This window comes from Cervus canadensis, chromosome 24 (assembly GCF_019320065.1).
Source record: "Cervus canadensis isolate Bull #8, Minnesota chromosome 24, ASM1932006v1, whole genome shotgun sequence".
Lineage (NCBI taxonomy): Eukaryota > Metazoa > Chordata > Mammalia > Artiodactyla > Cervidae > Cervus > Cervus canadensis.
In genome coordinates, this window is record NC_057409.1 from 36,605,451 (window position 1) to 36,619,759 (window position 14,309).

The 14,309-nt window shown below is 39.2% G+C and overlaps 1 protein-coding gene across 15 annotated transcripts in view; it reads right to left on the minus strand.

The window, feature by feature from the left end:
- The window catches only part of UNC80 (unc-80 homolog, NALCN channel complex subunit), a 222,378-nt gene that overhangs the window by 97,485 nt on the left and 110,584 nt on the right, over nucleotides 1-14,309 (minus strand). For 12 of the 15 annotated variants that reach the window (XM_043445612.1, XM_043445611.1, XM_043445610.1 and 9 more), the window contains exons 26-28: nucleotides 11,729-11,894; nucleotides 5,208-5,411; nucleotides 2,890-2,990 (exon numbers count right to left, since the gene is read on the minus strand). In XM_043445612.1, the coding sequence (XP_043301547.1) occupies nucleotides 2,890-2,990; nucleotides 5,208-5,411; nucleotides 11,729-11,894 (471 nt within the window). The remainder of the gene's footprint in view (nucleotides 1-2,889; nucleotides 2,991-5,207; nucleotides 5,412-11,728; nucleotides 11,895-14,309) is intronic. The other 3 variants (XM_043445621.1, XM_043445623.1, XM_043445622.1) reach the window with 1 other exon arrangement.

Consider the following 14,309-nt stretch of genomic DNA (forward strand, 5'->3'; position numbering starts at 1 on the left):
AAACTATAAAACTCCTAGAGGAGAACATAGGCAAAACACTCTCTGACATATATCACAGCAGGATCCTCTATGACCCACCTCCCAGAATATTGGAAATAAAAGCAAAAATAAACAAATGGGACCTAATGAAACTTAAAAGCTTTTGCACAACAAAGGAAACTATAAGCAAGGTGAAAAGACAGCCCTCAGATTGGGAGAAAAATAATCCAGCATTGGTGAGGAAACAATAAAAGCAAATGAAGAAACAGACAAAGGATTAATCTCAAAAATATACAAGCAACTGCTGCAGCTCAATTCCAGAAAAATAAATGACCCAATAAAAAAATGGGCCAAGAACTAAACAGACATTTCTCCAAAGAAGACATACAGATGGCTAACAAACACATGAAAAGATGCTCAACATCACTCATTATTAGAGAAATGCAAATCAAAACCACAATGACGGTACCATTACACCCCAGTCAGGATGGCTGCTATCCAAAAGTCTACAAGCAATAAATGCTGGAGAGGGTGTGGAGAAAAGGGAACCCTCTTACACTGTTGGTGGGAATGCAAACTAGTACAGCCACTATGGAGAACAGTGTGGAGATTTCTTAAAAAACTGGAAATAGAACTGCCATATGACCCAGCAATCCCACTTCTGGGCATACACACTGAGGGAAACCAGATCTGAAAGAGACACGTGCACCCCAATGTTCATCGCAGCACTGTTTATAATAGCCAGGACATGGAAGCAACCTAGATGCCCATCAGCAGATGAATGGATAAGGAAGCTGTGGTACATATACACCATGGAATATTACTCAGCCATTAAAAAGAATTCATTTGAATCAGTTCTAATGAGATGGATGAAACTGGAGCCCATTATACAGAGTGAAGTAAGCCAGAAAGATAAAGACCAATACAGTATACTAACGCATATATATGGAATTTAGAAAGATGGTAACAATAACCCTACATGCAAAACAGAAAAAGAGACACAGAAGTACAGAACAGACTTTTGGACTCTGTGGGAGAAGGCGAGGGTGGGATGTTTAGAGAGAACAGCATCGAAACATGTATATTATCAAGGGTGAAACAGATCACCAGCCCAGGTTGGATGCATGAGACAAGTGCTCAGGGCTAGTGCACTGGGAAGACCCAGAGGGTAGAGAGGGAGATGGGAGGGGGGATCGGGATGGGGAATACATGTAAATCCATGGCTGATTCATGTCAATGTATGGCAGAAACCACTACAATATTGTAAAGTAATTAGCCTCCAACTAATAAAAATAAATGGGGGAAAAAAAAAAACTGAAGCAATTGGGACTTCCCTGGTAGTGCTGGAGGGATCAGAACCCACGTGCCAATGAAGGGGACACAGGTTTAATCCCCTGTCCAGGAAGATTCCACATGCCAGGGGGCAACTAAGTCCATGTAGCACAACTACTGAGCCTGCACTCTAGAGCCTGGTGCCCAAACCACTGAGGCCAGTGCGCCTGGACCTTATGCTCTGCAGCAAGAGAAGCCACCGCAATGAGCAGTCTTAGCACCATAGTGAAGAGTAGTCCCCACTGGCCGCAACTAGAGAAAGTCCGAGCAAAGCAATGAAGACCCAACCCAGTGCAGTCAAAAAATAAACAATGAAATAACATGAGAATAAAATTGAAGACTTCTTAAATAAATAATGGAACATAAGTTAATGGAGGGTAGACCATTTTATCCATTAGAAACTTAATAAAGAATTTCGATTCCTCAATTTTAACTATGTTTATATTCAATATAAGGCTGTTGTAGAAGCTTTTTTATGGAAACTAACAAGGTAATTTTAATAGAAATGAATATAGCCAAGAAGAGACCTGGTCATCCTGAAGAAGACCAGAGCTAGAGCATTTACACTGATGTGAACAAAAGAAACCAGACACAACGGAGTACCCAGCATATGACATGCATTTCAGAAACAAACAACACTAATCTTCCATGTTAGGATAGTAGTGACCCGTAAGGGAGGGTAGTATTTGGCAGAGGGCCTGGATAGGGCTTCTAAGGTACTGCTAATGTTCTTCTTGACTTTGTGGTGGTTGCACAGATGTGTCTACTTTATGAGAATTTATTGAACCGTGCACATAGGTTTTGTATGCTTTTTCATATGTGGGTTTGACTTAACTACAAAGTTGACTTTAAAAACAGTTATCTCAGAGATTGTCAAAATCAGCTGGTTCTGGGAATCAGCCAGTTCCAAGGGCATAGCCCTGTACACTCTGAGTGTGACTTACCAGGCAGCCCTTATCTGACCCTACTAGAAGTCAGATGAAAGAGGGGATGGAGACATTCCATAACTAACATCAATAACAGTGCCACCGGTACCCTGCCAACTGTGGATCACATCATACTTGCTGAGCTTTCTCTTCCTTTCTTCATGCCCTTGAACTGCAATCTGTGCCTGGGACTCCCTCTTGCCTGTGCCCTCAGGAGAGCCCTTTGAGGTGTGACCGTAATCAGAGACTCTCCATGTCCTGGTTTACAATTTGATAGAATGCAGACTCAAGACTGACACCATGATCTTGCTCTCAGCATTTGTGAAGACTTGTGTAAAACTGATCATGAGGCCTTGACTGTGTTACCCAGGTTCTCTCGACCACCAACCTGGCCTGGTCCCTCAGGGTTCTCCCTGACTTATACTGACTCCCAAGCCAACCTTGGTCTTAGATAAGGTTCAAATGAATACAGTCCAGCAGAAGACCCATCTTAGTGAGGATCCAGAGGTTCAGCTGAAATGTGAACCTATAGATTTCCAAGAGGCTGAAATGGATGGATATTTTTAGTACAGTCTTTTGTCCTCTCTTCACAGATCTCCCCCCAGTGCCGAAAGAAATGGATCTCAGGGCTCCTTCTGAGACTCCTACTTACATGAAGCCATGACATGTTCCTGTGGTAATTTTCCTCCACGCCGGCTGCACTCATGCCCTCGGGCTCAATGCTGGGCTCACTTGCACTCCAAGGACTCCCTTCTTCAAAAGAAAAACACCAAGAAAGGTTGTACCGTTCTGTCTCCCTGGAGAGCACATTGCTATGGTATCATGGTCCATGCTTTTGAATCCTAGGGCACACTACCATGGCCAATGGGTTACAGGGCATAGCATTGACTTTACTGGAGGAATATTAATAGGAGCTGTTCCCTTTACCACCAGCTGAACCAGCAATTACAAAGACATTTATGATCTCTGTTACAGTGGCTTCCATTTTGAGACATGGGAGCAGAGAAAAAAAAAAAAACACAGAGTCAAGTCCTTGAATTGCTAAGATGAGCAAGTTATTGGTTGAGTGTGCCCAAACCCATTCCAGACTGCCCAGACCTCGCAGGTGTAGGTAAGTAGGGACACCAGCCAACCTGCAGTGGCCACAAAAAGTGCTGCCACCTCCACTGGGACTGTGACCATAGCTAATGTTACTGTCCTTCACACCAGCTGGCTTTGCTATCAGAGCTACTTCAAAGATGCCTCAGAAAAACAAAGGGAATTTGGAAGTAACTGTGCCCAGTTGAGGATAACTCTTTGTCCAAGTTCCTCTCTAAAAGAGACATGTCACAGGAATTCTTAGTATACCAGATATACTAGAGAGTATACTTAATATACTAGACAACAAAGCTTTATGCTCCAATCTACCAGCTTTTCTGGGTATTTTCTATGACAAAACTATGCCTCTAGCTTAGACAGTTTGACTTAACTGGTTAGGCTAAAGGGATCGATTTAAATAATTAATTCAAATAATATTTTTCCCCAGACTAACTGATGATACTGTTATAGCTCAGATCTATAACTAAAGATGGCATGAGGCTTTTTTTCTATTATGTTCTTGAAAAATAGGCTGAATCTCAACTAATGCATAAATTAGCTATTTTCAAAGGGAAGGGTGGGTAGGTGTAGAAACATTTTCTATTTTAAACTCTCTTTGATTAAAGATACTCAGCTCCTATTTCAGCAGGCTAAATCAATAATTTATCCACATTCCCTGGATAAAGAAAGAAAGAAAAAGAAAGTTAAGTCGCTCAGTCGTGTCCGACTCTTTGCGACCCCGTGGACTGTAACCCACCAAGCTCCTCCATCCATGGGATTCTCCAGGCAAGAATACTGGAGTGGGTTGCCATTTCCTTCTCCAGGGGATCTTCCCGACCCAGGGATCAAACCCAGGTCTCCTGCATTGCAGGCAGATGCTTTAACCTCTGAGCCACCAGGGAAGCCCTGGATAACGTCTAACTAACTTCTGAAATAACTTACTTTTAAAGTAGAGCTTTCCATTTTGGTTTTCACACAGGGACTGAATGGCAAAGAATATGTGCTTCAACTTTTACCTAACAAACTCTAGGCAGCTGGTGAGTCCTACTGGCATGCTCATTTAATCTTTTTCTTGTCTCTTAAGATGATGATCAGAGCCCATAGGACTAACACATTTTGGGATTCACAGTCTCTTTGGGTCCTAAGGTGACAGTCTATAACTCTAATACTCTGACTGTATATAAATCTGATTCTCAGGAGCTTGACATACTTTATAATCATTCCTAATTTATCTTTAGAGCATCTTTTCACTGTGGGTAAGGAGCACACAGAATTATTCTTATTGGGTAACTGGGGAAAACAAATTCCCAAGAAGTTAAGTGACTTGCTGAAGGTCACTAGTCATTAGGTGTAGACAATCTTTCCTTTCTAAAATTTTGGTTGTTTTCACTGAGAAAGAGAGTTTATTTTACAGAGTACATTAAGTCAGCTTAACATCAAGGGAATGTCTACATTTTGCTTTAAAGGTCCTGTTCAGAAGTATAAAGGCATAAAGTATTTGGATCTCAAAAAAAAAAAAAAAAATCTGTCATTGTCACTAAAGTATTTTCTTTCCCTACTGTAGACTTTATATCCTCCCTGCTCAAGCCGTGATCCTTGAACCAGCAGCATCAGCGTCACCAGGCAGCTTGTTAAAAGGGTAGAATCTCAGCCTCCTATTTCAGAGATGCTGAATCAGATTCTGAGTTTTAACAGGCTCCCAGCTGACCCTGTGCCCAGTAAGGTTGGAGCAGCCCTACTCTGGAAGGCAACATCGTTTACAGACCCCGTGGGCACTCTAACCTACAGCGCTGCCCTCCGACTATGGACGGAAATGGACTTGAGCTGTATGGGGATTTGGGCTCTGTCTTCCTACCCCCCGCGTCCCTGCACACACCCACTCCTCTATGTTACCTAGGTCAGTGACAGTGTCCCTGCTCTGGGACAGCTGCAGCTCCTCAGCCTCAGACTCTGAGTCCTGCCGTGATAACTTGCTGCTCTTTAAGCTGCCGACCCGGCGAATGCTGGACAAGGAACCCCCCTTCTTCACCTGGAAACTGCGGGTTCCTTTAATCTGGAGCAGGCGGGAACCTCCTATCCTGATCTTCCTGCTGGGAACTGTATTAAAAGAATAAAATAGGGCTTTTTCCCCCTTAGTTCTCCCCAGTCAGCGTCAGAGCCAAGCTCTCCCCAACTTTGTCACTGAACAACCTCTTCTCTGCTGGTCTGGACAAGGAGCTTCTCCCACGTGCCCAGCCAGGCAGCTTTGTTGGACGGGCAGGAGGCTGGGTCCACCAGGAAAGGCTGGTGCAGCTTCTTTCTTGGACACACAGCTCATCGGTGCTGGGAACAACCTGCTCTCTCTCTCTGGCCCAGAATTCACAAGCATGAGCGCGCCCTCACCACGGAGTCCTCCAGGACCGTTAGCATGTTCACACAGCATCATTGCTTGATTTCACGGAACGATCAGTCATGTGTTTTTGTCTTTTGAAATGGGACAGACAGATTTATGTGAGTTTGGGAAACCCCTTCATGGGAAACCCTTTCATTTGGGAATACCTCATTAAGAAATAAAAACAACAGTTGCTTCACTCTCCAACAATCAGCAGTGGGGTCCGCTCAGCTCCTCAGCAAAGGCACTAAAGGATCTGTTTTCAGTGGGGTGCTTTGGGTGAACACGAGGGTGAAATGGTTCCATTTTCAATGCGCCTAGTGATTGCTCCTCTTAGTCAAAAGGCTGGGTGAGATATGAGTCCAAAGGTTGCAACACCCTGCGCCAACCTTAGTCTACATATACCAAGAAGAACATGCATTACTCCTTTTTAGTGTTCTGGAAGAAACAGTCATCAGTGAGGAAAATTAAAGGGTAAAAGAAACACATTCAGCTAGAAACCTACTTTTTAATCAAAAGCATCCTTATTTCCCATAGTCACATCCACACCTCCTTCCTTTTCCTCTGAAGATCTGGGATTGTCACATACTGATACCGTAAGGGTGATTCTGAAAGTTTTCAGGGCTTCAAGTGATACTCAGGAAGGGGCTGTTTTTTTAAGTTTTCCTTCTTAAGACATGAACAAGATTTCTTACTAATTATGCAAGACACAGCTATTAATATTTTAGTCCCAATCAGGAAAATTGCATTTTAGTCTCAAGTTTCTCACCCATAGGAGTGTTAGTCTGTGACTATGATAGAAGCTTGTACCACTCCATAAAATGTTAATTAAGTATACACTTTTAGTGACATCTAAAGGAGCCTAGAAGAAATCCTGTTGAATTATGTGAAATGTTTAATCTCTAATTTATACCCATGATTGAGAAAGACTAAAATTATCGTCACTCAGCTGGCAATGGCTTCATGGAGCTCCCTGAGCACATCTGGATAGAATTTCACATCCAGACAGAAGTTCTTGCAGCACAGTTGAATACGTTCCACAAAGACCATAATGCTCAATTTTAGTAATAGCACAAACTCATCCACTGTATTTTTCAGTATTATTTTTAGGCACAATTGAGACTTTATGACTTATCTGAAATGCATTTGAAACAGAATATAGTTATTTTTAAAGACTATTAATACAATTATGTCAAAATAGACTGGGAGGCAGACAAAAAGATTAAAAAAAGAATTTAAAAATTTTACAGAGGCACACTTTGGCATTCTTTGTCTGATTTCATGATATTTTTCTGCTTACAAATACAGTACAGTAACCCCAATTTAATATGATGCAAAAAAATTTAACTTTGAGAACCCTGTTCTACTACCAAAGATAATTGGAAATATCATATAACTGAAAAAATAATATTCAGAATTATGGCATTGGTTATTTACAAAGGACATAATTGTTAGGATTCAGATTTGGTAAAGTACATCCATGACAATGAGAACTAGTATTAACGAAACAAATTGATCTATATTGGCTAAAACATTGCTTTTTCCTTTTCTCTAATACCACATTATATATATTAGCAAGTCCTGCTGATGTAACACTTCCAAATATAGGATTTTGAAAGCTCCATCACCTATTCCCTGGACTAATATAACCAACAAACTGTACTCTCTTACCCTACTCCTACAGTTTGAATCATATATAATATTTGTTATATCATTTTTCTGGTCAAAATCTCCCAACAACTATCAGACATATTTAAATAGAATTAAATTTCTAACCATATTTACAGGCCCTATTTATTTGACCTTTGCTCAACCCCATCTTTAATACTTCCTCCAACTCATTCTGTTGCAGTCCTGTTGGCCTCCTTGCCCTTCTTCACATGCTCCCATGTTCCTGCATCAGAGCCTGTGCTCACTCTTGTCTCTGTGTGGAAGACTTTCCTCTCAGCCCTCAGCCTCACTGGACTCTTCACATCATGGAAGTCTCAGCCCAGTGTCACTTGTGACTAGAATCCCTCCTCCTCCAGGTCACTACCAATTCTCTGACACCAACTTGATCTCTTCATACTATTTATCTCTACTTGAAAGTCCAGAATTTAATGTTATTCATTATTAGCTAATCTAAACTAAAATATACATGGAACATTTTCCCTTTTTATTGCTGTATTCTAAGAATCTGTAATAATGCCTGGTACACAGCAGATGTTCAGTACATGATTATTGAGGAATCACACAAGTCTTGGTATCTGTATTCTGGAAAGCCAGTCTTAGTTTGTATCTGGAATATGGATAAAATGATATCAGATCTTGCTCGGAGATTTTAGGTAAGATATTTTTCATTCTAAGAATGATTTCATATTAGTTTTCCTTTGTAGAATCCAACTGTCCTCAGGTTGTTTATTTCAAGAACTGACATTTTTAGATGTTATACAAACAGATGGTATGAAACTTTAAATAAAATTTTAATAATCTGAGTTAGCAGGGTCCCTGCGGTCCCCATTTTCACATCGGCTTTAGCATCTGGTATCAGCTTGTTAAAAGGATTAAGGAGTATTTAGGAATCTTTGAGAAGTTTCTTGCCAACTGGTAAAGGACATTTTATGAATATGTTCTCATTTTATTTATACTTCTAGCTTTCTGCTCTTAATAAATAGCTTCATATAATCCCATAACCATTCTAGGAGAAGAAAAATGCTTGTACATTTGAACATTAAAGGCAATTTACATAAATTATAATCATGATTAGTGTTTTTAAAAATAAACCTGAGGTTTTATTTCTTAAAATGATATAGAATTTACTCTGCTGAAATGTAACCATATCAGTATTAACACTTTTTGCTTCAACTACTTTAAATAATAACTAACATAATAATTTTGAGTGGGGGAAAAAAGTCCCTGTAGGATATGTTTAAAATACGTAAGTTTCACAGAAACAGAATCACAGATATTGAGAACAGACTGGTGGTTTCCAAGGGAGAAGGAGTCGGGGGAGGGGTGGAATGAGAGGCTGGGGTTAGCAGATGTAAACTTTTATATAGCAAATGGATAAACACCAAGGTCTTTGTATACCACAGAGAACTATATTCAATATTCTGTGATAAACCATAGTGGAAAAGGATATAAAAAAGAATGTATATATATGTCTAACTAAACCACTTTGCTATATAGTAGAAACACAACGTTGTAAAGCATCTATACTTCAATTTTTAAAAAGTGATAAAAAAAGATGGAAGTTTCTCATCATATGCAGTCCTCTTTGTCAGAAGTATTTGAACAAACCTTGACTTGATACTTCTTGCTATCAGAAATTGATAAAAATTGGCTAATTCTTCCTGCAACATGGCTTTTGTTCACCATAAATTCAACACAATATATTTACATTTTTAAATGTTGTGACAACAATCTGATCTGAAATATTAAAAAGATTTTTTTTTCAGAATATACCCACTCTTTACAAAGTTTTAAATATTTTAAACATGTTGTGTTTTATTTATTTAAGGCTATACTTTTTCAGAGTTTTTTCATTATAGTTTTTTCATTATAGCATATTACAGATGCTGAGTATACATCCCTATGCTATACAGTAGATCCTGTTGTTTATTTTATATATAGTAGTACCTCCTCCTGCACCACCCCCTGCTATCCTCTTTGTTAGCCACAAATTTGCCTTCTATGTCTGTGAGTTTATTTCTGTTTTGTAAAAAAATTCATCTGTATCATATTTTAAAATTTCACATATAAGTGATACCTTATGATATTTGTCTTTCTCTATCTTCACTTAATATGCTAATATCTAGGTCCATCCATGTTGCTACAAATAGCATTATTTCATTCTCTTTTATTTGACTAATATTCAATTGTATGTACATGTATGTGTATATACATATCACATCTTCTTTATCCATTCATTTGTCGATAGACATTTAGATTACTTCCATATCTTGGCTATTGTTAATAGTGCTGCAGTGAACACTGGGATGCATGTATCTTTTCTAATTGGTTTTCTCCAGATTTATGTCCTGGAATTGCTGGATCCTATGGTAACGATATTCAGTTTTTAATGACCCTCCATATGGTTCTTCATTGTAGCTGCACCAATTTTCATTCCCACCAACAATGTAGGAAGTTCTTTTTTCTCCACACTCCAGTGTTTATCTGTAGACTTTTAATGATGACCATTCTGACTCACATGAGGTGATACCTCATTGCAGTTTTGATTTGCATTTCTCAAATAATTAGTGACATTGAACATCTTTCTGTGTGACTATTGGCAAGGTCTTCTTTGGCGAAATGTCTGTTTAGGTCTTCTGTAGGGCTATTTCTTTTGAGAATCATGTATTCTTTGAACTACCAAACATTTATGGAGTTACTGACTACAGAAAATACACCAGTGGAGAAAACTGTCTTTGACTCTTTTTCCAAATATGCTGATATTCACTTAATGGAAATTTGTTAGAAAAACACTGAAGGGCAATAAAATTTAAGAAATACAAAAATCAGAGAAGTTAACAGTTTAAAGGAGGCTTTAAAGAGCAACTTAAAACTTTGCAATCTTTAACTCATATTTAGGATTTTCTGCATGGGTTTTGATCTATATGCTCATAATACATATTATAAAAAACTAATGATTATTTATTATCTCCTAGTTAGAGACTGTGTCCTTATTGAGTTTACGTTTTACTTGCATTGTTCATTTAAGTTAAAGTGAAAGCTGCTCAGTCGTGTCAGACTCTTTGCGACCCCATGGAATTCTCCAGGCCAGAATACTGGAGTGGGTAGCCTTTCCCTTCTCCAGGGAATCTTCCCAACCCAGGGATCGAACCCAGGTCTCCCGCACTGCAGGCAGATTCTTTACCCACTGAGACATTAGTGAAGCCCAAGAATACTGGTGTGGGTAGCCTATCCCTTCTCCAGGGGATCTTCCAAACACAGGGATTGAACTGGGGTCTTCTGCATTGCAGGCGGATTCTTTACCAATTGAACTACTGGGGAAGCCCATTGTTCATTTAAAGCTCTCAACATTCCAATGTAGTAGGTGTTAATAATCTAATTTTACAGAGAAGAAAATTGGCTTAGCAGCTATACTTGGACAAGGTCACATGATTAGTTACTCTATTCCACCATTTTAAGATGCACTTTTTTTTTTTTTTTTTACATTTGAACATCTCTGAAATTGAGATTTGGCTTACAACTGATGCCATCTTAAGATATCACTAGAGCCAGGTGGTACTTGTGACACATTTGCTATTGCTTGTATTCATGTAAGTGTCTAAAGCACCAGCAACAAAATGTATAAAACGGGTGCCAGTGTCTTTTAAGTCTCAGGAGCTGAATGATAGTTGGGTGAAGGAGTGGCTGAGGTGGTAAGTCATGTGTGTTCGCAACATTCCTGAAGCAGGAATTGAAGGTAGGCTATCTTCATACAATTGCACGTTGGCTTATGTAACAAGCACCAATAGCTTTATAGATTCCTTTAAGAAATGATGTATTACTAACATTCTGATGACACAGAGGACATTATCATACGTAAAAATACAGACAGTGACAATTTTGAGTTGAAAAGTGATTAAGAATTTGAACTCTGAATTGAAGATAGTTTAGGAAAACTAATTAGTTTACTTTCCTGCAGAGAGAATCATACGGACTGGTAATAAAAATCTATATTAATTACGTCTGAAAGTCTTCTTTCAATAAGAATAGAACACAAATTAATTGATAAGAAAGCATTGTGTAAGAGCTGAAAGGGGAGTACTTTTCCTTTGTTATTGGTGTATAAAATAACGGTTCATTTTACAACTAATGGCACCTTATATTCAATGGGGTATGGAGAGATGCTGAGCTAGAATTAGAACCTCCCTGACTGCAGAGTTCAACTCCTAACTGGCATGATTACCTAGTTGAGTGAACACTGAGTGAACACTGTTAGTGCTGTATGGAGCCAACAATGTGGATTTCTTTCCGTGCACAATTCTGCAGTTTAGACCCAGACCAAATATCCCTTGAGAAACCCAGAAACATGAATTAATTTTTGCTTTATCCATACCTTTCTTCTCTTCAACACCTGCATCTGATTTGAGGGTGTGGCTACTACTGTGAAGGGAATCTTTTGAGTCTTCATTTTCATCCAGGACGCCAGCAAAGCTGATCTTCCTTTCATATCTGTGCCGGTCCAATTCAGGGTCCAAACGAAGTCTGCAGCTCTCCAAGTCCTGCAATGTCAGTGGGGAGCATGTGAATGATGGCATCTCCCCAGCACTGCATTGGTCTTCTGGCAAACCTCACTCCATTTTGAATAGCACACACAGCATTTAAATAGTCAATTTCCATCTACCTTATGCCAGTTTCAGACTGCGGCCATGAAAACATTTTCCTTAATCCACAGGTTAAGGATTCAATTGCAAGCCCAGGTTGTTACCTGTGCTTCTGACCAACTGGTTATAAATTGAAGGTTCCAACAACACCCCTCCTCAGTTCAGTTAATTTGTTAGAGGTGGTAACAGAACCCAGAGAAATATTTTGCTGACTAGATCACTGGTTTATCATAAACAAAATATAGTCATCAATAGTTAGATGGAAGCAATGCACAGGGCCAGGAATGGGGTGAGGGTAACCAAGCTTCCAAGTCCTCCAAGGCCACCGTTCTCCCCAGTCATCACATGTTCACTAACCAGAAGCTCTCTGAATCCTGTCCTTTTGGGTTTTTATGGAGGTTTCATTAAATAGGCATGATTGATTAAATCAGTGTCACCTAGAGGTGAGGGGAGTGGTACTGAAATTTTCATTTTTCTAATCACTCGGTGTCCAGCTGATCCTTAGGTAATCTAGAGACATAACACAAGTCACCTCATTAAGACACCTTGGTCACCCTCCTTAAGAAATTCCAAGGGTTTTAGGAACACTGTGCCAGAAATGCAGATGAAGACCAAACATAAATTTTTTATTACATATCATCATATCCCAGAACAGAAACAGAAAACAAATACCAAGGTGATGTTGGAATTCAGTCCTAAGGATTAAGTAAAATTTGCTCAGCAAACAGGTAGGAAAAGGCAGTTCTGGCTTAAGAAACCTCGTGTATGACGGCCAGAGGCACAGAACAGGATCAGACAATGGGAGAATCTCTCCTTCTCTTTTAGGAAGATTTCAAATATAAGAGGGGTTCCTTTACCATCCGCTTATGAACAAAATGATCCCATAGCCGAAAGTAGGGAATGCAAGTATTTACTAGGAGTTAAATCTGTGAGGTGAGCATGGACATTTGATTTGTTCTACGAATGGAGACTCACTCATGCTGAAGATCATATTTAATCATTAATCTATAAAACACTTTCGGACCTGATAAATGAAAAATATATAAAATGCTAACCTTATTTTTATACAGTGATTTTTTTTCTAATTATGAAACAATAAGTCCTTGGATTCAAGTAGCTTGAAAAACAAAAGATGTTTTGAAAAACCCAGTTTGTATTGAGATTAAAACCTTATACTTTCAACTGTTGTTAGTAAATGAAACTTTTAGACTTTATAGTTTCTTTTCCCTTTGAATTAAGAACAGAAGTTACCCTTTGGTACTCAGAAAACTGTATCACATCTAGAAAAAAGAAGGAACCACATGGAGTTCTATTTAACTTTGTCAAAAAATGTTCTAGGAATATAATTGCTCCTCTGAAATTAATCCTTTTTAGGAAAAAGAAAACAACCTAACTACTTTCCAGTTTGGCAGCCAAATTTAATTAGATAAGCTTCTTAGTTGAGACAAAAAGTAATAACAATTCTGATTCTCTAAAGTAGTTATTTCTTCCAACTTCTGGTATCTACTAGTCAAAACCCTACTTATCTTTCAAAGCTGTATTCATATATGATCTCTTTCAGGAAGGTCCTTCAGATTTTTCCTGGCCCTCCTTTGGCCGGCGTTGGCCCTCTGCTCCTTCCCTGTGTGTTGTTCCTGTGGTGGTTCTGTTACAGCTTATTCGTCTCTGCATCACCCTCACTCCCACCTCTGCACCCTTTATACCACCCTTTCTCATAGCCTTACTCTCAAATATTCACATCTACTCTGCAAATATGAATGTGAATTGTGTTTCGCTTCTGATTGGGCTTCCCTGGTGGCTCAGCTGGTAAAGAATCTGCCTATAATGTGGGAAACCTGAGTTCGATCCCTGGGTTGGGAAGATCCCCTGGAGAAGGGAAAGGCTACCCACTCCAGTATTCTGCCCTGGGTCGCAAAGAGTTGGACACAACTGAGCGACTTTCACTGATTGTTTAGTTTTAGGAGCATTTGGGATCCAGTGGTGTATTCTTTATAATGCGACTTGTTAAATCCCACTGGTACCGTTGGTACAGTTTCTAGCACAATCTCGTACAAAAGCATTTGATACGTTGTTCTCCCTAATGAGTGAACATAGATGTAAAGAGACTTCTCTATGGTCTTTTTCTTTGTTATTAAGGATCATCTTGGCATCCGATGGGAATTAATTTAATTCCATGCTGCTTGGTCATCAGTTACTGGTTTCACCAACTCAACAGGGAAACATTTTAATAGATCTGTAGTTTTATAGACAAAACTCTCTAAAAAAATTTGTGTTTTCAAGTTTGGAAGTTAATCACTACTTGAAGAAAAATGG